The sequence below is a fragment of the Salvelinus alpinus genome, chromosome 25 (genome assembly GCF_045679555.1).
Source record: "Salvelinus alpinus chromosome 25, SLU_Salpinus.1, whole genome shotgun sequence".
Lineage (NCBI taxonomy): Eukaryota > Metazoa > Chordata > Actinopteri > Salmoniformes > Salmonidae > Salvelinus > Salvelinus alpinus.
Window position 1 is genome coordinate 17260930 of NC_092110.1, and position 26344 is coordinate 17287273.

The 26344-nt window shown below is 40.0% G+C and overlaps 1 protein-coding gene and 1 pseudogene across 1 annotated transcript in view; one reads left to right on the forward strand and one right to left on the reverse strand.

Moving 5' to 3' along the window:
* syne2b (spectrin repeat containing, nuclear envelope 2b) overlaps positions 1-11137 on the reverse strand; it is a 139463-nt gene extending 128326 nt beyond the window's left edge. The window contains exons 1-2 of the mRNA XM_071365033.1: positions 10999-11137; positions 1401-1536 (exon numbers count right to left, since the gene is read on the reverse strand). Of these exons, the coding sequence (XP_071221134.1) occupies positions 1401-1485 (85 nt within the window). The 5' untranslated portion in view covers positions 1486-1536; positions 10999-11137. The remainder of the gene's footprint in view (positions 1-1400; positions 1537-10998) is intronic.
* A 9476-nt stretch (positions 11138-20613) lies between these two features.
* Positions 20614-22690, forward strand: LOC139553050 (glycoprotein hormone beta-5-like; annotated as a pseudogene).
* Positions 22691-26344: the final 3654 nt, after the last annotated feature.

Sequence of the window (26344 nt, forward strand, 5' to 3'; positions counted from 1 at the left end):
CAAATATGCAAAGAAAAACAGACTTTCAGACCATTTTTTTACAAGCTGACTTGTCAGTGGGGCAATAAGCATACATCACCCCTCACAGTACATTGCATCATCTGGTAATTGCAAAGCTGTGAAGAATAGATCCAGAAACAGTTGTTTCTAAATAAGGTCAACAGAGCAACAGTCATGGGTCTGAAATAGTACTGCTGATGGCCTCTCAATAATGGCACTCAACATACAAGTAAAAGGAGAAAGAAAGTGGGGAGAGAGAGAGAGAGGGGGGGAGAGAGAGAGAGAGAGAGAGAGGGCGAGAGAGAGAGAGGGCGAGAGAGAGAGAGGGCGAGAGAGAGAGAGAGAGAGGGCGAGAGAGAGAGAGAGAGAGAGAGAGAGAGTGAGAGAGAGAGAGAGAGAGAGAGAGAGAGAGGGGGGGGGGGAGAGGGGGGGAGAGAGTGAGAGAGAGAGAGAGAGAGAGAGAGAGAGAGAGAGAGAGAGAGAGAGAGAGAGAGAGAGAGAAAGAGAGGGCGAGAAAGAGAGCGCGAGAAAGAGAGGGCGAGAGAGAAAGAGAAGGGAAAAGGGGCATGAGGACAGGGACATGGCAGATAGTCAGAGAGAGGCAGTGTCATATTTATCCCCCTAGGAAGAATACCTGTATACAGTGCCAACATACAAGACGAGAAGCCTCTGTGCTATGCCCAAGGTCAACAGAGACCAAATCAACCTCTCGATTACCCTCTCCTCTGCCAATGAAAACTGATAGCTAATCAACAAATGTTCTCTACTAGCAATCAAATAGAGAAAACCCCTTACAGGAAAAGATGAGGAAACAAAAGCACAGGTCATATATATATATAGTAATTCAAACCACAAAGTGAATAGTCTCTGCTATTGTATGTAAAACTGTGAGATGCCTTGGAGACAGTGGCTTCATAGGCATGCAACATGACATTTCACGACCCACTACTGAATTCCACCCACGTGATCCCCTTTGGATGACTGTCTGACATATGACTCATATCTCATTGGGTTTACATTTCAACAGTAAACACAACACGTCCCAAAGTGACTACTTTGAGCCAAAACAGGACCGAACAGGCACAAGTTGGAGTGAGAGAAGTTAATATGATTGTGAAATTTCCCCTGCGTGTGAGAAAGTCCTTACTATTATGATGAATATTAGGTTGCCTCAGAAACTAAAACACGTTAGCTCAAATATTAAGACATGAATAACTAGATTGTTTTCTCCTCATATACAATATGTCCACAGAGCTGCTTTCCAACACTGTATCAACTTTATCGTTTAAACAATAAAAGGAACACAGAGAGTCAAGCGGGAGTATAGTAGAAAGGCAAAAAGAGGGACAGAGAATCAGGGAGAAAGAGAGAAAGAGGAAGGCAGACAGAGAGTCACTGACCCTGCAGAAGCATGTGGACATTGTCAATGTCCAGGGGGATGTATCCCCTCTCCACCAGTGCATCTCTGTCTCCTGGCGACGCCATGCTTCCAGAAAGGGGGGTTCATCCACGTACCCCCAACAGCATGGCACCTTTCTGGAGATAAACAGAAACAAACATGACACACAGATATGTCAATCTCCTGTTTGAAACATGTGCGGTATAGGATCATATTTACATGTTACATTTGGCACACACTGAATTACACTGACATAACACTGGCTTAACACTGACATAACACGGACATAAAACTGACATAACACTGACATAACACTGATATAACACTGATATAACACTGATATAACACGGACATAACACTGATATAACAACACTGATATAACACTGACATAACACTGACATAACACTGACATAACACTGATATAACAACACTGATATAACACTGACATAACACTGATATAACACTGATATAACAACACTGACATAACACGGACATAAAACTGACATAAAACTGACATAACACTGACATAACACTGATATAACACTGATATAACAACACTGATATAACACTGACATAACACTGACATAACACTGATATAACAACACTGATATAACACTGATATAACACTGACATAACACTGATATAACACTGACATAACACTGATATAACAACACTGATATAAAACTGACATAACACTGACATAACACTGACATAACACTGACATAACACTGATATAACACTGACATAACACTGATATAACAACACTGATATAACACTGACATAACACTGACATAACACTGATATAACACTGATATAACACTGATATAACACTGACATAACACTGATATAACACTGACATAACACTGATATAAAAACACTGATATAACACTGACATAACACTGATATAACACTGATATAACAACACTGATATAACACTGATATAACACTGACATACCACTGACATAACACTGACATAACACTGATATAACACTGACATAACACTGATATAACAACACTGATATAACACTGATATAACACTGACATAACACTGATATAACAACACTGATATAACACTGACATAACACTGATATAACAACACTGACATAACACTGACATAACACTGATATAACACTGATATAACAACACTGACATAACACTGACATAAAACTGACATAACACTGACATTACACTGATATAACACTGATATAACACTGACATAACACTGATATAACAACACTGATATAACACTGACATAACACTGGCATAACACTGATATAACAACACTGATATAACACTGACATAACACTGATATAACAACACTGACATAACACTGACATAACACTGACATAACACTGATATAACAACACTGACATAACACTGATATAACAACACTGATATAACACTGACATAACACTGACATAACACTGACATAACACTGATATAACACTGACATAACACTGATATAACAACACTGATATAACACTGACATAACACTGACATAACACTGATATAACACTGATATAACACTGATATAACACTGACATAACACTGACATAACACTGATATAACACTGACATAACACTGATATAAAAACACTGATATAACACTGACATAACACTGATATAACAACACTGATATAACACTGATATAACACTGACATACCACTGACATAACACTGACATAACACTGATATAACACTGACATAACACTGATATAACAACACTGATATAACACTGATATAACACTGATATAACAACACTGATATAACACTGACATAACACTGATATAACAACACTGACATAACACTGACATAACACTGATATAACACTGATATAACAACACTGACATAACACTGACATAAAACTGACATAACACTGACATTACACTGATATAACACTGACATAACACTGATATAACAACACTGATATAACACTGACATAACACTGGCATAACATTGATATAACAACACTGATATAACACTGACATAACACTGATATAACAACACTGACATAACACTGACATAACACTGATATAACAACACTGACATAACACTGATATAACAACACTGATATAACACTGACATAACACTGACATAACACTGATATAACAACACTGACATAACACCGACATAACATTGACATAACACTGACATAACACTGATATAACAACACTGACATAACACTGATATAACAACACTGACATAACACTGATATAACAACACTGACATAACACTGACATAACACTGATATAACAACACTGACATAACACTGATATAACAACAATGACATAACACTGATATAACACTGACATAACACTGATATAACACTGACATAACACTGATATAACACTGACATAACACTGATATAACAACACTGATATAACAACACTGACATAACACTGATATAACAACACTGACATAACACTGACATAACACTGATATAACAACACTGACATAACACTGATATAACAACACTGACATAACACTGATATAACAACACTGACATAACACTGATATAACAACACTGATATTACAATACTGACATAACACTGACATAACACTGATATAACAACACTGATATAACCCTGATATAACACTGATATAACACTGACATAACACTGACATAACACTGATATAACACTGACATAACACTGACATAACAACACTGACATAACAACACTGACATAACAACACTGACATAACACTGATATAACACTGATATAACAACACTGACATAACACTGATATAACACTGACATAACAACACTGACATAACACTGACATAACAACACTGACTTAACACTGACATAACACTGACATAACACTGATATAACAACACTGACATAACACTGACATAACACTGATATAACAATGATTATAACAACACTGACTTAACACTGAAATAACACTGACATAACACTGATATAACAACACTGAAATAACACTGACATAACACTGACATAACACTGACATAACACTGATATAACACTGACATAACAACACTGACATAACACTGAAATAACACTGACATAATACTGACAAAACACTGATATAACACTGATATAACACTGACATAACACTGACAAAACACTGATATAACACTGACATAACACTGATATAACACTGACATAACACTGACATAACACTGATATAACACTGACATAACACTGACATAACACTGACATAATACTGACAAAACACTGACATAACACTGACATAACACTGACATAACACTGATATAACACTGACATAATACTGACAAAACACTGATATAACACTGACATAACACTGATATAACACTGATATAACACTGACATAACACTGACATAACACTGACATAACACTGACATAAGGAGTGTAGAGAATGTTTATTGCTTCTGTTCAGGTTATTGTTTATGAGTGACACCTTTAATTTAATGCAATACCCTTTACACAAGAACAGTCAATGAGATGCACACATACTGAAATTCACTCAGTAGTAGCAATAGCATACCGATCCATGTATTCACACTTAAAGCCTGTAAATCACAGTCACCGTGTTCCTCAGTTCCCCAGTTATACTTTGTTATGACTGTTGCAACCCTACCACTCACCAGGGTGAAGACAGAAATCACAACATGGAGAACACCAGGAGACTGCATAATCCAACATTTTGCGAAACATTTTTTTTTTTTTTTTTTTTTTAGGGGTTAGATCAGCTTTAATATTATACGTTTTGAATCAGGTGTCATTTTGCGTATCAGTTCATAAACCATGTGCCATGGAATCAGTACATCAAAAATCTCTTCACAACTACATTATTATTGCAATCTATGGCACAGCTGTCATTTTTGGGGTCCTTAAATTAAACTGGTAGATTTTTTATTTATCACAATTTTCTTAATGCAGGGCTGTCAGGCAAGTTCCTTACTTTTTCCCTCTTCCACTTGCCTATTCCATTTTTGCGGTAATGCTGCAATTAGTTGGTTATGCTGCAATAGTTTATGTGTCGTGGGGCTGGGGTCAGTCTGTTATATCTGGAGTATTTCTCCTGTCTTATCCGGTGTCCTGTGTGAATTGAAGTATGCTCTCTCTAATTCTCTCTCTCTCTCTTTCTCTCTCTCTCTTTCTCTCGGAGGACCTGAGCCCTAGGACCATGCCTCAGAACTACCTGGCCTGATGACTCCTTGCTGTCCCCAGTTCACCTGGTCGTGTTGCTGCTCCAGTTTCAACTGTTCTGCCTGCGGCTATGGAACCCTGGCCTGTTCACCGGACGTGCTACCTTGTCCCAGACCTGCTGTTGTAAACTCTCTAGAGACAGCAGGTGCGGTAGAGATACTCTGAATGATCGGCTATGAAAAGCCAACTGGCATTTACTCCTGAGGTGCTGACCTGTTGCACCCTCTTCAACCACTGTGTGTCACGAATATTACCGAAGGTGGCTCCCCTTCCCGTTCGGGTGGCGCTCGGCGGTCGTCGTCACCGGCCTACTAGCTGCCACCGATCCTTTGTTCCTTTTCGTTTGGTTTTGTCTAATTGTTTTCACCTGTTCATTGTTGGGTTGTTAGGGTGGTGTTATTTAAGTTTGTTTAGCCCGCTTATGTTTGTGCGGGCTTGTTTTCTGTATGGTTAGAGGTGTTCGTGTTGGTGGGGGTTTTCGCTGTCCGGATTATTTACCAGAGTGTACTTAAGTGGAGTTATTTACGCCTATGTTCGGCGTTACCCTTTGTACCTTTTTGGGTTGGACATTAAAACGTGTTTTTCCCCGTATCCTTTGCTCTCTGCGCCTGACTCCACACCCATTCACTCTTTGAACGTTACACTGTGATTATTATTATCTGACCCTGCTAGTCATCTATGAAGATTTGAACATCTTGGCCATGTTCTGTTATCTCCACCCGGCACGGCCAGAAGAGGACTGGCCACCCCTCATAGCCTGGTCCCTCTCTAGGTTTCTTCCTAGATTCCAGCCTTTCTAGGGAATTTTTCCTAGCCACTGTGCTTCTACACCTGCATTGCTTGCTGTTTGGGTTTTTAGGCTGGGTTTCTGTACAGCACTTTGTGACATCAGCTGATGTAAGAAGAGCTTTATAAATACATTTTATTGATTGATTGATTGATTGGTTGTAATTTTGGGTAGAGAAGACATTTCCATATATTTTTGTTAGCTGCATGTGTGACATAACTCCACCAGTCCTATTTATGATACAATTTATAATGATCATAATCTTTTTTTGTTGTTGTTTTTTTATAATCAATTAGTATATTTAAGTTTAACCATAATATTTGTTGTATTATTTGTTCTGTCTTTTCTGGTGGATTAAACTGAAATTGCAACCAACTTTCTATGGCTTGTTTTAAAATAGCAATATTTTGATTTCATTTTCAAATAACCGAAAGTGAGAGGTTGTAATCTAAATAAAGGGAAAAGGCCATTCTTGAACATGGGGTGAGACATTCTTACTAATCTGCTAGAGAACCAGCTCAGATTTAAGTATAACTATTGTATGACTGAAGCCTTTAGTGAGAGGTCTAATGCTTTAATATTTAATAATTCTTCACAATTTGTCCTAACCTGAGTCTCAAGCCATGATTGCTTCTATCAGTTTAAGTTCTGTCTCTGGTGGGGGTTGGGGAAGTTCTGTTTTGTCTTGTTTCATGTAGCTCAAGGATGCAAATAAGTGATAGGAAATATGTGTGACCTTTAAAGATGTCTGCTTAATTTCTCTGCTCTCTCTCTGCTCGCTCCACTCTCTCTGCTCTCTCTCAATTATCAAACTTGACTGACAGCTATGAAAAGGCAACAGGTGACTGTGGTCAAAATACTCAATACACAATAACAGAGTCTTAACCTACAGATCTTCACCTCTCCCTATATAACTTATACAGAGAATAATGGCAATAAACACAGGGTGAACTTTATAAAGCATAAACACGAGGCGAGGCCTTATCCACCACTGCTAGTGGGTCATTTCGCCAATTTGGTCCCTTATGAGAAGTGTAACTTGGTCCCAAAAAAAGAACAGTTGATTTCACCTAATTTTAACATTCTGTCATAAAGAGCACGTGTTAAACTTAATAAAAAAGTTTTCCCATCTCAAGAGGTTAAAAATATATACTATGCTCAACCTGATTTTACACAATGATTTGACTATTAAAATAGAAGATATTAAAACACATACTGTATATATATTAAAACAAGAGTTAAGTTCAAATAACAGGGTTGACCTTAAAATGAAAAATCACAAAAAATGTAAATAAATAATCATCTTCAGAAATTACTTTGTCAAAGCAACAAAATAACTAGGGCTTTAGAATGATGGAGAGAACTTGGAAAATATTTTGGGGTTAAGTGGGTTAAAATGGTACTAGAAGTTACAGAAGGTGCACAGAGGGACAAGTAATTATAAAAAATTTTGGCACATTAGTAAGTCTTTATTCATAATAAAAATCATTTGATTGAATTCTACACGTGGTCTGTATTAAAGGGTACTTTATTTAATATAACAGGATTGATTTAATATCATAATATGTCATATTTATTTAAATATCAAAGGGACGCGAAAGGCACTCATTTCGTGGAAAGACGCTAGTGTCTGGACTGAGAAGCAACTCAATTCAATCATAGTCCTAAACTGTGAAACTGTGTTGTCGCTATCCTCAGTGTGGCATCTGTGCTATCCAAAGGTTCATGTCAGCTGAAAAGAGAGAGAGAGAGAGAGAGAGAGAGAGAGAGAGAGAGAGAGAGAGAGAGAGAGAGAGAGAGAGAGAGAGAGAGAGAGAGAGAGAGAGAGAGAGAGAGAGAGAGAGAGAGAGAGAGAGAGAGAGAGAGAGAGAAAGAGAGAGAGAGGGAGAGAAAGGGGGGGAGAGGGACAGAGATTGTGTGTCCCTGAGACAAAGTCATACAGGGTTGCTCTAATTGTGGATACAGCGGGGTCAAAAACACATACTGTAACAATGCACTGGAAAAAGACCAGGGGGTGGGAAGGCAATAACACAATAACACAGGCTTCAGACATATGACATTGACAGATAGCACCGTCTGTTTGTCCACTGGAACACATGTCCAGTCCATTCACCTAATCACTCCATGGCTGGACAACGAGGTGGAGGGTTACGCACCATAACTTCTATTTCCGTCAACAGTATAGGCCTAACACTTCTTTGTTTTGTTTTTGGAGGACTGAGGGGAAGGGCCTAATTGAACAATATTTGTTGTGCTGGCGCATTTGTTCTGTTTCAGCCTGTGTATGTAATTGGCAACAAAAAACTACAGTGTGGCTTTAATGCAGTCAAGACTTGAGAGCACACAGACCTTTTGTCATGTTTGAACAGAGGTAATAAATCAGTAGTGTGTTGGGCTGGTTCCACCCATCCAGCCAAGCATTCTGACACACACGTGACACAAGTGGGGAGAGATGAGGGTGAGGAAAAATAGTCTCCTGTTTCATTTGAAGAAAGGGACACTGGGAAGGGCAGTTTGGGGCATATGCAGTATCCTGTGTAAGCCTGTGGAGAGACATGAGTGTTCAACAGAGAGAGGGCATTGTTTTCTTTCATCTGCCGACTCAGAGGAGGCAGAGGACAGGCAGACAGGCCTCCCCATATCAGAACCACTCAGCCAGTCTAGCCCAGGCCTCACTGGAACAGATTGGCCATTAGGGTCAAGGACATGACTCCCACTCATAATGATGAAGTCATACTGCTCTGATCCGTTCTGCATTTCATTGTTAGTATTTAACATCCAATATGCTGTGCAGAGACATTGTTATTGGCAAAGAGACCAATGACTTGACTGGGCTTGTGCTGTATATCTCCCTCTGGTTGTAGCTTTCATTCATCAGTTCCATAAGCCATGAAGCATGATTTTACATGTCAGATAATTATTTAATGAGCATTCAGGTCCAAGCGGATTCTATGGTTGACTAAATGGACATGAGGACGTTAACATGAGGGAAATTATACTAAGAAAAAGTTTTACAAATCAACTTCCACCTTGTAAAAACTAACTGGCAGATTAGGCTATCTCTGTGAATTTATTCAATCTGAAATATTTGGTCTCTCTGATAGTTTCAAGGCAAAGTTTAATACAAGTAAAGTCATTGTAAACTTTGCCAGACATCTGACTTTTCACAGCATCTACTTTCTGGGTCTAACTCAAGTCAATCCAACATCAATCATGACTGTCATTTCCCTGACCTAATGTTATGGTATGTGCTCAGGAGAACGAGTGTACACTCTTAGGAAAAAAAGGTGCTAGAACTAGAAGGGTTCTTCGGCTGTCCCCATAGGAGAACCCTTTGAAGAACCCTTCTTGGTTCCAAGTCTAACCATTTTGGGTTCCATGTAGAACTCTTTCCACAGACTCCACAGAGTTCCAAAAGCGTTCTACCAGGAACGAAAAATGGTTTTACCTGGCTGGGACCAAAAAGTGCTCTCCTATGGGGACAGCCGAAGAACCGTTTTGAAACAAAAACAAATTAAGAATCAACAACTTAAAAGTAAAATGCAAAGATCTCAAATAGAACAGCAACAAAGCAATTGTAAGTAATGCAAAAACTTAATCGACATTGAAAAATAGTCAATGCTAATTCTAGTAGTTTGGTATGTGTTTACAGCTAAAAATAACCTGTAGCATTATTTCCATTCATAAAGAAACTATCAGAGGGTCTTGTCTTGCAAATTGGCTGCATGAATGAAACTTAATGTGTCCCATAAAAATGCCAGTCATACACTGTTGAGAGGACAGTTAAACATAATCAAACAAGTAAGCTTGTTTTTAGCCTATCAGGCAAAAACTGGTCAATCAAATTTTCCACTAATTTAAACAACAAAATGCAACGTGATGAAGTTGAATCAATGTGGAAAACTGATTGGTTTATCAAAAAGTCATCAATATAAGGGAATGTTGTATTTTTTTTCACCCAACTTTTAACCTAAATCCAATGACATGGTGACATTTGTTGTTGGTGTCACGTTGAATTCACGTTAGTTGACAACTCAACCAAATGTCAATCAAACTCGACTTTGAAATGAAGTCCGTGCCCAGTGGGAGGATAGTTTTTTCCATTAGAGTTTAAAATATTCCTCACATAGGTCGAGTTAAGAATAAATGTCGTGCACTTTGACTAGCGAAATGCTAGATAGCACGACAGACGTGTCGACGTCGTGAACTTGCCACTGCCTAAAATAGAGCACCAGTGGGCACGTGTTCAGTGCCGCTCTAGTGCGCTTCAAACCCAAGTTCTGTACTGTCAAGAGTCCTTGAGGCAGACAAGTATGGACCAGAAGAATTTTAATAATGTAGGCTATACTGTCGACGTGCAGCTCGTCCTATAGTTCTATCAAAATATGGTGAAGTTGCCTAATGAGATACTCATCATAGGCCACAGGCTACACGATTTATGAAGAGAGGCGGGAACAAAACTCAAATATGCTAATTAAATGTGCTATATTGGCTAATATGATCATCTGAACACAATTCGGGGGTGAATAGAGGGTCAAATATTGTAACAATAGGCCTAAAATCAAACATTACTAGCTTCTTCAGAGTAAGTAAAGTAATATTGCGCTTTCCAAACTGAAAGCCACTATCATTCATTCGCCAAAAGGTGTCTACTTACATGTAACAAAGTTGAATAGACGTGTTTCAGTTGTCTGGCAATCAGATACAAGTCCGGCAATAACAATACTCATTGATTGGAATAGGGAAAACAGAGTGCGCTGTACAGTACAAGTTGTGAAGCACCAGCACAGTTACACCCCTCCCACCGCGCGCAAATGTGGAGATGTCTACACAACTCCGAGAGTAAAGCGAGCCTCTACCGATCGAGGAGTGGGTTTCAAACCGAGTCCGGCCGGCTAAATATATCAACCAGTCACGTCGGACATACTCCCCATTTTGTCACACCTGTAGGGGTTGGGGGCTATAGCCTACAAAAGTGTATCCCATTGTGACCAGTGGAACAACAACATGAACACTGGTAGTCACTGCAAGAACAACTTCTTCTTCAAATCACATCTCAGAATTCATGTAATATATTGATATAAAACCCATCCACTTCACCAAACGCAGATCTTATGGATAGGTAGGCTTAGAGTGTCCTTTTAGATCTGGATGGATAGGTAGGCTTAGAGTGTCCTTTTAGATCTTATGGATAGGTAGGCTTAGAGTGACTTTTAGATCTTATGAATAGGTAGGATTAGAGTGTCCTTTTAGATCTGGATGGATAGGTAGGCTTAGAGTGTCCTTTTAGATCTTATGAATAGGTAGGCTTAGAGTGTCCTTTTAGATCTGGATGGATAGGTAGGCTTAGAGTGTCCTTTTAGATCTGGATGGATAGGTAGGCTTAGAGTGTCCTTTTAGATCTTATGGATAGGTAGGCTTAGAGTGTCCTTTTAGATCTGGATGGATAGGTAGGCTTAGAGTGTCCTTTTAGATCTGGATGGATAGGTAGGCTTAGAGTGTCCTTTTAGATCTGGATGGATAGGTAGGCTTAGAGTGTCCTTTTAGATCTGGATGGATAGGTAGGCTTAGAGTGTCCTTTTAGATATTATGGATAGGTAGGCTTAGAGTGACTTTTAGATCTTATGAATAGGTAGGATTAGAGTGTCCTTTTAGATCTGGATGGATAGGTAGGCTTAGAGTGTCCTTTTAGATCTTATGAATAGGTAGGCTTAGAGTGTCCTTTTAGATCTGGATGGATAGGTAGGCTTAGAGTATCCTTTTAGATCTTATGAATAGGTAGGCTTAGAGTGTCCTTTTAGATCTCATGAATAGGTAGGCTTAGAGTGACTTTTAGATCTGGATGGAAAGGTAGGCTTAGAGTGTCCTTTTAGATCTTATGAATAGGTAGGCTTAGAGTGTCCTTTTAGATCTGGATGGATAGGTAGGCTTAGAGTGTCCTTTTAGATCTTATGAATAGGTAGGCTTAGAGTGTCCTTTTAGATCTGGATGGATAGGTAGGCTTAGAGTGTCCTTTTAGATCTGGATGGATAGGTAGGCTTAGAGTGTCCTTTCAGATCTGGATGGATAGGTAGGCTTAGAGTGTCCTTTCAGATCTGGATGGATAGGTAGGCTTAGAGTGACTTTTAGATCTGGATGGATAGGTAGGCTTAGAGTGTCCTTTTAGATCTGGATGGATAGGTAGGCTTAGAGTGTCCTTTCAGATCTGGATGGATAGGTAGGCTTAGAGTGTCCTTTTAGATCTGGATGGATAGGTAGGTTTAGAGTATCCTTTTAGATCTTATGAATAGGTAGGCTTAGAGTGTCTTTTCAGATCTGGATGGATAGGTAGACTTAGAGTGCCCTTTTAGATCTGGATGGATAGGTAGGCGTAGAGTGTCCTTTTAGATCTGGATGGATAGGTAGGCTTAGAGTGTCCTTTTAGATCTGGATGGATAGGTAGGCTTAGAGTGTCCTTTTAGATCTGGATGGATAGGTAGGCTTAGAGTGTCCTTTTAGATCTTATGAATAGGTAGGCTTAGAGTGTCCTTTAAGATCTGGATGGATAGGTAGGCTTAGAGTGTCCTTTTAGATCTTATGGATAGGTAGGCTTAGAGTGTCCTTTTAGATCTGGATGGATAGGTAGGCTTAGAGTGTCCTTTTAGATCTTATGAATAGGTAGGCTTAGAGTGTCCTTTTAGATCTGGATGGATAGGTAGGCTTAGAGTGTCCTTTTAGATCTTATGGATAGGTAGGCTTAGAGTGTCCTTTTAGATCTGGATGGATAGGTAGGCTTAGAGTGTCCTTTTAGATCTCATGAATAGGTAGGCTTAGAGTGACTTTTAGATCTGGATGGAAAGGTAGGCTTAGAGTGTCCTTTTAGATCTTATGGATAGGTAGGCTTAGAGTGTCCTTTTAGATCTGGATGGATAGGTAGGCTTAGAGTGTCCTTTTAGATCTTATGAATAGGTAGGCTTAGAGTGTCCTTTTAGATCTGGATGGATAGGTAGGCTTAGAGTGTCCTTTCAGATCTGGATGGATAGGTAGGCTTAGAGTGTCCTTTTAGATCTGGATGGATAGGTAGGCTTAGAGTGTCCTTTCAGATCTGGATGGATAGGTAGGCTTAGAGTGTCCTTTCAGATCTGGATGGATAGGTAGGCTTAGAGTGTCCTTTTAGATCTGGATGGATAGGTAGGCTTAGAGTGTCCTTTTAGATCTTATGAATAGGTAGGCTTAGAGTGTCCTTTTAGATCTGGATGGATAGGTAGGCTTAGAGTGTCCTTTTAGATCTTATGGATAGGTAGGCTTAGAGTGTCCTTTTAGATCTGGATGGATAGGTAGGCTTAGAGTGTCCTTTTAGATCTTATGAATAGGTAGGCTTAGAGTGTCCTTTTAGATCTGGATGGATAGGTAGGCTTAGAGTGTCCTTTTAGATCTTATGGATAGGTAGGCTTAGAGTGTCCTTTTAGATCTGGATGGATAGGTAGGCTTAGAGTGACTTTTAGATCTGGATGGATAGGTAGGCTTAGAGTGACTTTTAGATCTGGATGGATAGGTAGGCTTAGAGTGTCCTTTTAGATCTGGATGGATAGGTAGGCTTAGAGTGTCCTTTTAGATCTGGATGGATAGGTAGGCTTAGAGTGTCCTTTTAGATCTGGATGGATAGGTAGGCTTAGAGTGACTTTTAGATCTGGATGGATAGGTAGGCTTAGAGTGTCCTTTTAGATCTGGATGGATAGGTAGGCTTAGAGTGTCCTTTCAGATCTGGATGGATAGGTAGGCTTAGAGTGTCCTTTTAGATCTGGATGGATAGGTAGGCTTAGAGTGTCCTTTTAGATCTTATGAATAGGTAGGCTTAGAGTGTCCTTTCAGATCTGGATGGATAGGTAGGCTTAGAGTGTCCTTTCAGATCTGGATGGATAGGTAGGCTTAGAGTGTCCTTTTAGATCTGGATGGATAGGTAGGCTTAGAGTGTCCTTTTAGATCTGGATGGATAGGTAGGCTTAGAGTGTCCTTTTAGATCTTATGAATAGGTAGGCTTAGAGTGTCCTTTTAGATCTGGATGGATAGGTAGGCTTAGAGTGTCCTTTTAGATCTTATGGATAGGTAGTCTTAGAGTGTCCTTTCAGATCTGGATGGATAGGTAGGCTTAGAGTGCCATTTTAGATCTGGATGGATAGGTAGGCTTAGAGTGTCCTTTTAGATCTGGATGGATAGGTAGGCTTAGAGTGTCCTTTTAGATCTTATGGATAGGTAGGCTTAGAGTGTCCTTTTAGATCTGGATGGATAGGTAGGCTTAGAGTGACTTTTAGATCTGGATGGATAGGTAGGCTTAGAGTGTCCTTTTAGATCTCATGGATAGGTAGGCTTAGAGTGTCTTTTAGATCTGGATGGATAGGTAGGCTTAGAGTGTCCTTTTAGATCTGGATGGATAGGTAGGCTTAGAGTGTCCTTTTAGATCTTATGGATAGGTAGGCTTAGAGTGTCCTTTTAGATCTGGATGGATAGGTAGGCTTAGAGTGTCCTTTTAGATCTGGATGGATAGGTAGGCTTAGAGTGTCCTTTTAGATCTGGATGGATAGGTAGGCTTAGAGTGTCCTTTTAGATCTTATGGATAGGTAGGCTTAGAGTGTCTTTTAGATCTGGATGGATAGGTAGGCTTAGAGTGTCCTTTTAGATCTTATGAATAGGTAGGCTTAGAGTGTCCTTTTAGATCTTATGGATAGGTAGGCTTAGAGTATCCTTTTAGATCTGGATGGATAGGTAGGCTTAGAGTGTCCTTTTAGATCTGGATGGATAGGTAGGCTTAGAGTGTCCTTTTAGATCTTATGGATAGGTAGGCTTAGAGTGTCTTTTAGATCTGGATGGATAGGTAGGCTTAGAGTGTCCTTTTAGATCTTATGAATAGGTAGGCTTAGAGTGTCTTTTAGATCTGGATGGATAGGTAGGCTTAGAGTGTCCTTTTAGATCTTATGGATAGGTAGGCTTAGAGTGTCCTTTTAGATCTGGATGGATAGGTAGGCTTAGAGTGTCCTTTTAGATCTTATGGATAGGTAGGCTTAGAGTGTCCTTTTAGATCTGGATGGATAGGTAGGCTTAGAGTGTCCTTTTAGATCTTATGAATAGGTAGGCTTAGAGTGACTTTTAGATCTGGATGGATAGGTAGGCTTAGAGTGTCCTTTTAGATCTGGATGGATAGGTAGGCTTAGAGTGTCCTTTCAGATCTGGATGGATAGGTAGGCTTAGAGTGTCCTTTTAGATCTGGATTGATAGGTAGGCTTAGAGTGTCCTTTTAGATCTGGATGGATAGGTAGGCTTAGAGTGACTTTTAGATCTGGATGGATAGGTAGGCTTAGAGTGTCCTTTTAGATCTGGATGGATAGGTAGGCTTAGAGTGTCCTTTCAGATCTGGATGGATAGGTAGGCTTAGAGTGTCCTTTCAGATCTGGATGGATAGGTAGGCTTAGAGTGTCCTTTTAGATCTGGATGGATAGGTAGGCTTAGAGTGTCCTTTTAGATCTTATGAATAGGTAGGCTTAGAGTGTCCTTTCAGATCTGGATGGATAGGTAGGCTTAGAGTGTCCTTTTAGATATGGATGGATAGGTAGGCTTAGAGTGTCCTTTCAGATCTGGATGGATAGGTAGGCTTAGAGTGTCCTTTTAGATCTGGATGGATAGGTAGGCTTAGAGTGTCCTTTTAGATCTGGATGGATAGGTAGGCTTAGAGTGTCCTTTTAGATCTTGTGAATAGGTAGGCTTAGAGTGTCCTTTTAGATCTGGATGGATAGGTAGGCTTAGAGTGTCCTTTTAGATCTTATGGATAGGTAGTCTTAGAGTGCCCTTTCAGATCTGGATGGATAGGTAGGCTTAGAGTGTCCTTTTAGATCTGGATGGATAAGTAGGCTTAGAGTGTCCTTTTAGATCTTATGGATAGGTAGGCTTAGAGTGTCCTTTTAGATCTGGATGGATAGGTAGGCTTAGAGTGACTTTTAGATCTGGATGGATAGGTAGGCTTAGAGTGTCCTTTTAGATCTCATGGATAGGTAGGCTTAGAGTGTCTTTTAGATCTGGATGGATAGGTAGGCTTAGAGTGTCCTTTTAGATCTGGATGGATAGGTAGGCTTAGAGTGTCCTTTTAGATCTTATGGATAGGTAGGCTTAGAGTGTCCTTTTAGATCTGGATGGATAGGTAGGCTTAGAGTGTCCTTTTAGATCTGGATGGATAGGTAGGCTTAGAGTGTCCTTTTAGATCTTATGAATAGGTAGGCTTAGAGTGTCTTTTAGATCTTATGGATAGGTAGGCTTAGAGTGTCCTTTTAGATCTGGATGGATAGGTAGGCTTAGAGTGACTTTTAGATCTGGATGGATAGGTAGGCTTAGAGTGTCCTTTTAGATCTTATGAATAGGTAGGCTTAGAGTGTCTTTTAGATCTGGATGGATAGGTAGGCTTAGAGTGTCCTTTTAGATCTTATGGATAGGTAGGCTTAGAGTGTCCTTTTAGATCTGGATGGATAGGTAGGCTTAGAGTGTCCTTTTAGATCTTATGGATAGGTAGGCTTAGAGTGTCCTTTTAGATCTGGATGGATAGGTAGGCTTAGAGTGTCCTTTTAGATCTGGATGGATAGGTAGGCTTAGAGTGTCCTTTTAGATCTTATGGATAGGTAGGCTTAGAGTGTCCTTTTAGATCTGGATGGATAGGTAGGCTTAGAGTGTCCTTTTAGATCTGGATGGATAGGTAGGCTTAGAGTGTCCTTTTAGATCTTATGAATAGGTAGGCTTAGAGTGTCTTTTAGATCTTATGGATAGGTAGGCTTAGAGTGTCCTTTTAGATCTGGATGGATAGGTAGGCTTAGAGTGACTTTTAGATCTGGATGGATAGGTAGGCTTAGAGTGTCCTTTTAGATCTCATGGATAGGTAGGCTTAGAGTGTCCTTTTAGATCTTATGGATAGGTAGGCTTAGAGTGTCCTTTTAGATCTGGATGGATAGGTAGGCTTAGAGTGACTTTTAGATCTGGATGGATAGGTAGGCTTAGAGTGTCCTTTTAGATCTCATGGATAGGTAGGCTTAGAGTGTCTTTTAGATCTGGATGGATAGGTAGGCTTAGAGTGTCCTTTTAGATCTGGATGGATAGGTAGGCTTAGAGTGTCCTTTTAGATCTTATGGATAGGTAGGCTTAGAGTGTCCTTTTAGATCTGGATGGATAGGTAGGCTTAGAGTGTCCTTTTAGATCTGGATGGATAGGTAGGCTTAGAGTGTCCTTTTAGATCTTATGAATAGGTAGGCTTAGAGTGTCTTTTAGATCTGGATGGATAGGTAGGCTTAGAGTGTCCTTTTAGATCTGGATGGATAGGTAGGCTTAGAGTGTCCTTTTAGATCTGGATGGATAGGTAGGCTTAGAGTGTCCTTTTAGATCTTATGGATAGGTAGGCTTAGAGTGTCTTTTAGATCTGGATGGATAGGTAGGCTTAGAGTGTCCTTTTAGATCTTATGAATAGGTAGGCTTAGAGTGTCCTTTTAGATCTTATGGATAGGTAGGCTTAGAGTGTCCTTTTAGATCTGGATGGATAGGTAGGCTTAGAGTGTCCTTTTAGATCTGGATGGATAGGTAGGCTTAGAGTGTCCTTTTAGATCTTATGGATAGGTAGGCTTAGAGTGTCTTTTAGATCTGGATGGATAGGTAGGCTTAGAGTGTCCTTTTAGATCTTATGAATAGGTAGGCTTAGAGTGTCTTTTAGATCTGGATGGATAGGTAGGCTTAGAGTGTCCTTTTAGATCTTATGGATAGGTAGGCTTAGAGTGTCCTTTTAGATCTGGATGGATAGGTAGGCTTAGAGTGTCCTTTTAGATCTGGATGGATAGGTAGGCTTAGAGTGTCCTTTTAGATCTTATGGATAGGTAGGCTTAGAGTGTCCTTTTAGATCTGGATGGATAGGTAGGCTTAGAGTGTCCTTTTAGATCTGGATGGATAGGTAGGCTTAGAGTGTCCTTTTAGATCTTATGAATAGGTAGGCTTAGAGTGTCTTTTAGATCTTATGGATAGGTAGGCTTAGAGTGTCCTTTTAGATCTGGATGGATAGGTAGGCTTAGAGTGACTTTTAGATCTGGATGGATAGGTAGGCTTAGAGTGTCCTTTTAGATCTCATGGATAGGTAGGCTTAGAGTGTCCTTTTAGATCTTATGGATAGGTAGGCTTAGAGTGTCCTTTTAGATCTGGATGGATAGGTAGGCTTAGAGTGACTTTTAGATCTGGATGGATAGGTAGGCTTAGAGTGTCCTTTTAGATCTCATGGATAGGTAGGCTTAGAGTGTCTTTTAGATCTGGATGGATAGGTAGGCTTAGAGTGTCCTTTTAGATCTGGATGGATAGGTAGGCTTAGAGTGTCCTTTTAGATCTTATGGATAGGTAGGCTTAGAGTGTCCTTTTAGATCTGGATGGATAGGTAGGCTTAGAGTGTCCTTTTAGATCTGGATGGATAGGTAGGCTTAGAGTGTCCTTTTAGATCTTATGAATAGGTAGGCTTAGAGTGTCTTTTAGATCTGGATGGATAGGTAGGCTTAGAGTGTCCTTTTAGATCTGGATGGATAGGTAGGCTTAGAGTGTCCTTTTAGATCTGGATGGATAGGTAGGCTTAGAGTGTCCTTTTAGATCTTATGGATAGGTAGGCTTAGAGTGTCTTTTAGATCTGGATGGATAGGTAGGCTTAGAGTGTCCTTTTAGATCTTATGAATAGGTAGGCTTAGAGTGTCCTTTTAGATCTTATGGATAGGTAGGCTTAGAGTGTCCTTTTAGATCTGGATGGATAGGTAGGCTTAGAGTGTCCTTTTAGATCTGGATGGATAGGTAGGCTTAGAGTGTCCTTTTAGATCTTATGGATAGGTAGGCTTAGAGTGTCTTTTAGATCTGGATGGATAGGTAGGCTTAGAGTGTCCTTTTAGATCTTATGAATAGGTAGGCTTAGAGTGTCTTTTAGATCTGGATGGATAGGTAGGCTTAGAGTGTCCTTTTAGATCTTATGGATAGGTAGGCTTAGAGTGTCCTTTTAGATCTGGATGGATAGGTAGGCTTAGAGTGTCCTTTTAGATCTTATGGATAGGTAGGCTTAGAGTGTCCTTTTAGATCTGGATGGATAGGTAGGCTTAGAGTGTCCTTTTAGATCTTATGAATAGGTAGGCTTAGAGTGACTTTTAGATCTGGATGGATAGGTAGGCTTAGAGTGTCCTTTTAGATCTCATGGATAGGTAGGCTTAGAGTGTCCTTTTAGATCTTATGGATAGGTAGGCTTAGAGTGTCCTTTCAGATCTGGCATATACTTCAGCAACACTATTGCCAGCCAGACTAGCGGCTTGGATGGAATCGTAATAATGTCACACCAGCAAATAAACACTCCACTCCTTCTCCTCCAGTGGGTCTATAGCTGACTACAGAGTGTCAGTGTTACATATCAATTGCTGTATGCGTGGAACAGAGTGAAAAGTTAAACTGTCTCACCAGTTTAAGACCTGCTGTCTGCTGGGGCCATGTAATGAAATTAGTATTTATTGCAGATTTAATTTAGAAAATAAATAAACATAATATACACCTGGGCTTTTGTACAGTTATTGACAACAGCAAAGGCAGCCAGTCCATTATCATTGTATAGTTTTTGAGAATTGCAAATTTTTTTCCACCCCACAAGTCATACAGTATCATTAACTAAACATCCATGGTTGGATGAGGTCCTTTGATTTGTGGGTATAGTCAGTCCTGCCAACAGGAACAAGAGGTCACTACTGTATTATCATCTTAACCAGAGCCAGAGATATACAGGTATTAGAAAACCTGATTTGAGCTTTAAAACATGGCTTGAACTTTAGAACTCTTTAGAAAATGCCAGGTAATATGTGATGTCCAGGAAGGGAGGAGGGGCTTAGATGACTGAGATCAGGTGGAGTCATCCCTGACTCATCCTCCCTCCCTGCTACTCTAATCTAACTATAATTGGGTGGAGGTTGAGGTTCATTTCGTAAAGTACTTGAGTTCTTCTGCTCCAATCCCCATTATCCTGAGGGAGACGGTCATTTCATGATGAGCGAAGTATTTACTCATCCAAATAAACCCTCAGGTCTTCTCGTCTCTCTCCCTGCTCTCATCTCCGTTACTGTGGCTGACACATATCAGACCAGACCGTAAAATACTCCTGTCTCCATGGGCTCCACACACTAAACATCCAAATTAGAGCTACAGTAAGTGCTCTGTGAAAATATAAATTAATATTTACAAAATGTAATTACATTTACAGACTTGTACTGAAATGGATAAGAAAACACAGGTTAGTTAGCAGGTCCAGGGAAAGGATCTCACCTGTAAGAACAGCTCCTGAGGTCCATCAGCTAAATTAGCCTGAGTGTAGATCTACATGTATGATTGTGTTTCCCCCCTCTTCCATTTGGATAGCTATGAACAAAGAAGCAGCCACAGTCCCTAATCAGGCTAATGGCCTGTAGTTTACAGGTGACTGGGCTGATGAGGTAGAAAGGCCTAAGGGGGATCAGACAGGAGCCTGACTCTCTGGCAAGAGCCAGTCAGGTTACTAATTCCTGACTGGCTCCTGATTGACATGACATGCTGGGATAAATAGCTGGAAGTTCCTCCCTGGGATCCATTAGCAGGTGCTGTCAGAGACATCACAGCTACCTGAGTTACTGCAGCTCCTGATTCAGAGGTTCAGTGGTAGTCCTCTTCAGTGGAGATCTACTGCAGTGAGACCAGTTGTGAGCCCAGATGACCCAGAGGAGAGGTGCTCAGTGGTGAGTTATAACACTTTAGTTAGATCAGGCACACTTACTCTTTATGGAGTTAGGGTCAGCAATCACAGAGATCTCTGGAATATTTAATTTTTTAAGATTTTGCTTAATAGTTTTTTACATTTTTCATTAAAATACCAACAATAAAGTACAAAAATACTCACCACATTAACTTGCTATACACAAACTATTTGAAGACTTCGATAAAAGATATAGAGATATAGAGAGAGTGTAATGTTAGGCAATAGAGATAACCCTGTGGTGTGGTGTCTGTGCAGGTTGTGTTATGTGCTGCTGTGCTGTACAGTGCTGTAGTCATGGCATTACACCAATCCAGGCTTCATCCGTCAACCTGCCCCGCTTCATTGGCTGTGCTGTCCGGAGTTTACTTTCCAGGCCAGGAAACCAGGCTGTGGCGGGCTGCACATCACCACGGACACCTGCTGGGGGCGCTGTGAGACCTGGGACGTGAGGACGGAGAGCAGGAGAGAGTCCTATGCAGTCAGACTGCAGATAACGGTTACAAATCAGTAGATGTCAGCAAACTCTGTAAACATTTTAATTATGAGTACTAAACTACAGTATGATGATTATTGTAGAACAACGCATCACTGTATCCCGGCTAGAGGCTAAATCGAACAGTGACAAAATAAAGTAAGTAATAAACTAATTTATTATAAACTAATTTATCATAAACTGTACTTCCAATGGAGTAGCGTAATTGTGGAGCTTGTTGAATGAACGAACATGTTAATCGAAATGAACCTTGTCTCTGTGTGTGTCTCTTCAGAAGCCTGTCCTGGACCCTCCCTACATAGTCCTACCATCGTGTGTGTACCTGCAACAAGACACACCTGGTGACGGTGCAGCTGCCTAACTGCTCAGCCAACATGGACCCCATGTATACCTACCCTGTAGCCCTGAGGTGTGACTGTGGAGCAGTGGTGGAAAAAGTACCTACTTGTCATACTTGAGTAAAAGTAAAGATACCTTAATAGAAAATGACTCAAGTAAAAGTCACCCAGAAAATTACTTCTTGAGTAAAAGTCTAAAAGTATTTGTTTTTAAATATACTTAAGTATCAAAAGTAAATGTAATTGCTAAAATATACTTAAGTATCAAAAGTAAAAGTATAAATCATTTCAAATTCCTTATATTATGCAAACCCGACAGCACAATTTTCTTGTATTTTAAATTTATGGATAGCCAGGGGCACACTTCAACACTCAGAAATAATTCACAAACGAAGCATGTGTGTTTAGTGATTCCACCAGATCAGAGGCAGTAGGGATGACCAGGGATGTTATCTTGATAAGTGTGTGAATGGACCATTTTCCCGTTCTGCTATGCATTCAAAATGTAACGAGTACTTTTGGGTGTCAGGGAAAATGTATGGAGTAAAAAAGTACATTATTTTCTTTAGCAATGTAGTGAAGTAAAAGTAGTCAAAAATATAAATAGTAAAGTACAGATACCCCCAAAAACGACTTAAGCAGTAGTTTAAAATATTTTTACTTAAGTACTTTACACCACCACTGTGGAGTGTGTCTGACCAGCACCACTGAGTGTATCACCTATGTCTGACTGCTGCCATCACTAGTACTGGACAGGGAGAGCAGCGCTGGACATTTATTCTATGGAGAGAATGGAAATCGCCTTTCTATTTCTTTTTCAAGTCATTATACAACTTGGAAAAACTTGAAACATGTTAATACATTATGTAATCTGATTCGGAATAGTTTATTTCAATAAGATATAGCTCACTCAGCTCTCTTTACTGAAAAAGCAGACGAAAAGAATAAGACGAGTCAAGAAATTCAAAGCATAGTGGTTGATAATGAACTTGAAATCATTCATAAAGAGGATAGAAACTTGTTTTTCTAAGCATTATGAATATGCATGAGAAGGAGCATTATATAACCGGTGTCACTAAGGTGCTTCAGGGCTGTGTTTGAGCTCTCATGCTTGGAGCATCTTCACTGTGTGGGTGGGGTTTAGGAGGCTGTGGAGCACTCCCTAGACAGTCAAACACACTCACAGCATCACACACACCCTCGCTCACAGTGTCACACACTCACACTCACAAAGAAAGACCCCAAGAAGAGTAGCTGCTGCTTTGGCAACAGCCAATGGGGATCCGAATAAAAAAAAATACACACACACACACACACACACACACACACACACACACACACACACACACACACACACACACACACACACACACACACACACACACACACACACACACACACACACACACACACCCTATGGTGTCAGGGGTGTCAGACTCATTTAGAGTGCCTCTTGGGTTCATCACAAAATCTTCAAGACTCGTAACATAAACACAGACATTATCACCCTCTTCCCCCAGATATTAATATTAATAGTACAGTCTCTCTGTGATTATTGCTTTTGGGCTTTCATGTTGTGGCACCAGGATCATCCAAAAGGCCACATTAAGGGATCAACAGAGTTCCACCATCTTAGAATGGAAAATATCATTGAGAGGAAATGAAGAGGTCTCTGTTATACATGATCATGGAAAAAACACCAACAGTTCTACCATCTTTAATCCTTGTTTGACTCCACGTCACATCTGTAAATCTGGACAAGGTAAAAAAGACATAGTGCCAAAATGTTTGACCCAGTGCACCTAACCTGGAACAGTGAACAGACCTGTGCCTCTGTGTCAGCTGGCCATGTCTCCTGGGTCTCCTAATCAAACACACTGACAATCTACAGCACTGTCAAACACAACATAAATAGGCGAGATTAGAAGACCTGGCTGTGTGTCTCAAGACAGCACAGTTCTGTGGCCCTGTCGAGAGCTGCTGTAACGGCCCCTGTCTTTCTAATCGTTTCTGACATTACCGTCGCTTCCTCCTCTGGCTGGGGGAGGGAGGGGGAGAGGGGAGGAGAGGAGGGTGGACGGGGGACCTGTAACAGCTCCTGGCAGGAGGACTGAAGGGGGAGGTGTGGGGGGGGTGGGGGGCACTGGTACAACACACCACACTGCAATGTCCTAATGGAAAAAGAGGAGGCAGGATCTGAGAGGAAGAAACAGATGATGATTATGACGATGATAAGGATGAAGGTGATGATGTTGATTATGATGGCGAAGATGATGACAACAACTTTGTCATTCAGACCTCAGTTACATCAGTGAACCCCTCCTCTGCTGAGATTCTGTGATAAGATTTTCACTCAGAAGGAAAATTCGAACAAAAACATGAACATTGATAGCCTTCGCAAAAGCCATGCTGAACCCAAATCCACCTTTAACTGACCGCTGTAAAAGAATTACCACATACTGTATTTGGTGGTTTTAGTGGATGATCTATAGTGGTCCTTACTGAGTGGAAAGGGAGCTTGGTCTTTTTCTTTGTCGATCTTAGGTCTGATAATCAATGTCTTTACTTAGAGTACACCAAAGAGAAGGTACACCTAAAATGCTTTAAATTAGTAAATTTAGCCACAATCAATAATATTTCAAGAGAATTCAATGGCATGATGCTCCTACAGTATATTGATGAATGTCAGTTTCAGAGGAAGAAGACCGGCTCAGTTTTTAAGAGCACTTAACCAAGGGTAATGGGTTCAGACTCTGTGACCAAAAACTATTACAGAAAATAGTCATTACATCTTACTTTTTCACACTCCCACAGGAGTCATCAATTGCAGCTTTATTTTTAGTAGCTCTTGAGAAGCTAATTTCTCTTGACTGTTTCTCTTCGGCTTGGTGTCAATACACACAAATGGTGGTAAATTAACCATGATAATTCCTGTCAACCTGCTCAGTTTTAATTGCCGGTTCCGATTAGAACCCTTCATTGCACCCTACCTGTGCCTGAACAAGGACTGTAGCTCCAGCGTTAATGAGCTTACTAGAGTCAACACGATTTATCACAACACAGGAGTTGATTGGACAGATTATTGGAATGCAGACCTCTTGCCAAATCAAGCCTGACAAAGTATCTCAAAACGTTTTCTAAAAAACATAAAAACAAAAAAGGTTTGAGGTACCTCAATGCAATTTATGTTAATTAATTTAAATGGGTTAAATTGGACTGTTTCGGTCTAGAAGATTGCAGCAGATTACACGGATTCCTCTTAGAATCAGAACCCTGTATCCGACCAGTAGTATTCAAATCACACACGCAACACAGAAATAACTAATAACACACAGACAGTATCAGCTTGGCAAATCTAATTTCTGGGAGTTCAGATTTGACTACTATATGGTGTCACAGATTGGACTTTGCAGTAAAACCAATGATGTATATAAACCCTGGATTGCTGATGCCATGTATTGGCCATTGAGAGGCTTTGAAACCACTGTTCAGCCATATTAGCACTCCCCAGTCAGAACAGTCCTTTATAGGAATTAATGGAATTCTACAGTATTTTAATAAAATGTTTCAAGGACAAAAGTGCATGTACTGTATTTAAGTAGTTTTTGTTGTTGTAGTAGGGACATTAGTAACATTAGTAATCTCAAAAAAGTATACTTTAAGGAAAATGTTTTTAAATACTGTATATTTTGTTTTTTTATGTTTAGCTCACATAATATAATTTAAAAGTATGCATTAATAAGGTGTCTGTAGTATAATAAATGTGGCATACATTTCTATTCCAAAATATTTTTTTTACAAAGGTGGGGTAGTGCCATGATGGAGACACATTGGCTTCAACACAGCACCCTCTAAGCCTCATCTAGTGTATACATAAATCAGTGGGTAAATATTTGTCTGCTTAGCCATCTCATCTAGTGTATACATAAATCAGTGGGTAAATCTTTGTCTGCTTAGCCATCTCATCTAGTGTATACATAAATCAGTGGGTAAATATTTGTCTGCTTAGCCATCTCATCTAGTGTATACATAAATCAGTGGGTAAATCGTTGTCTGCTTAGCCATCTGAAAGTATAAAGAGGGAATACATTGAACGAGTGATTCTGACATTCTGTAGATTTCCCAGTAATAATACATTTCCTTCCCTGTAGAGAAGCACATTTTAAAGTTGACAAATAGACTAGAAAGCCCCAGACAGTAGTTTATTTAGCTGACGCTACAGTTAAGGTGTGCAACTGTAAAACAATACATGAGCCATAGTGGGAATCATCAGTGCCACTTATTAATGCCATTGCTTTAACAAATGATAGACAACAGTAACATTCCAGTAGAAATTAATTGGAAATTATAGTCCAGGTGTGACCAGATGCTTCCCAGTCATACC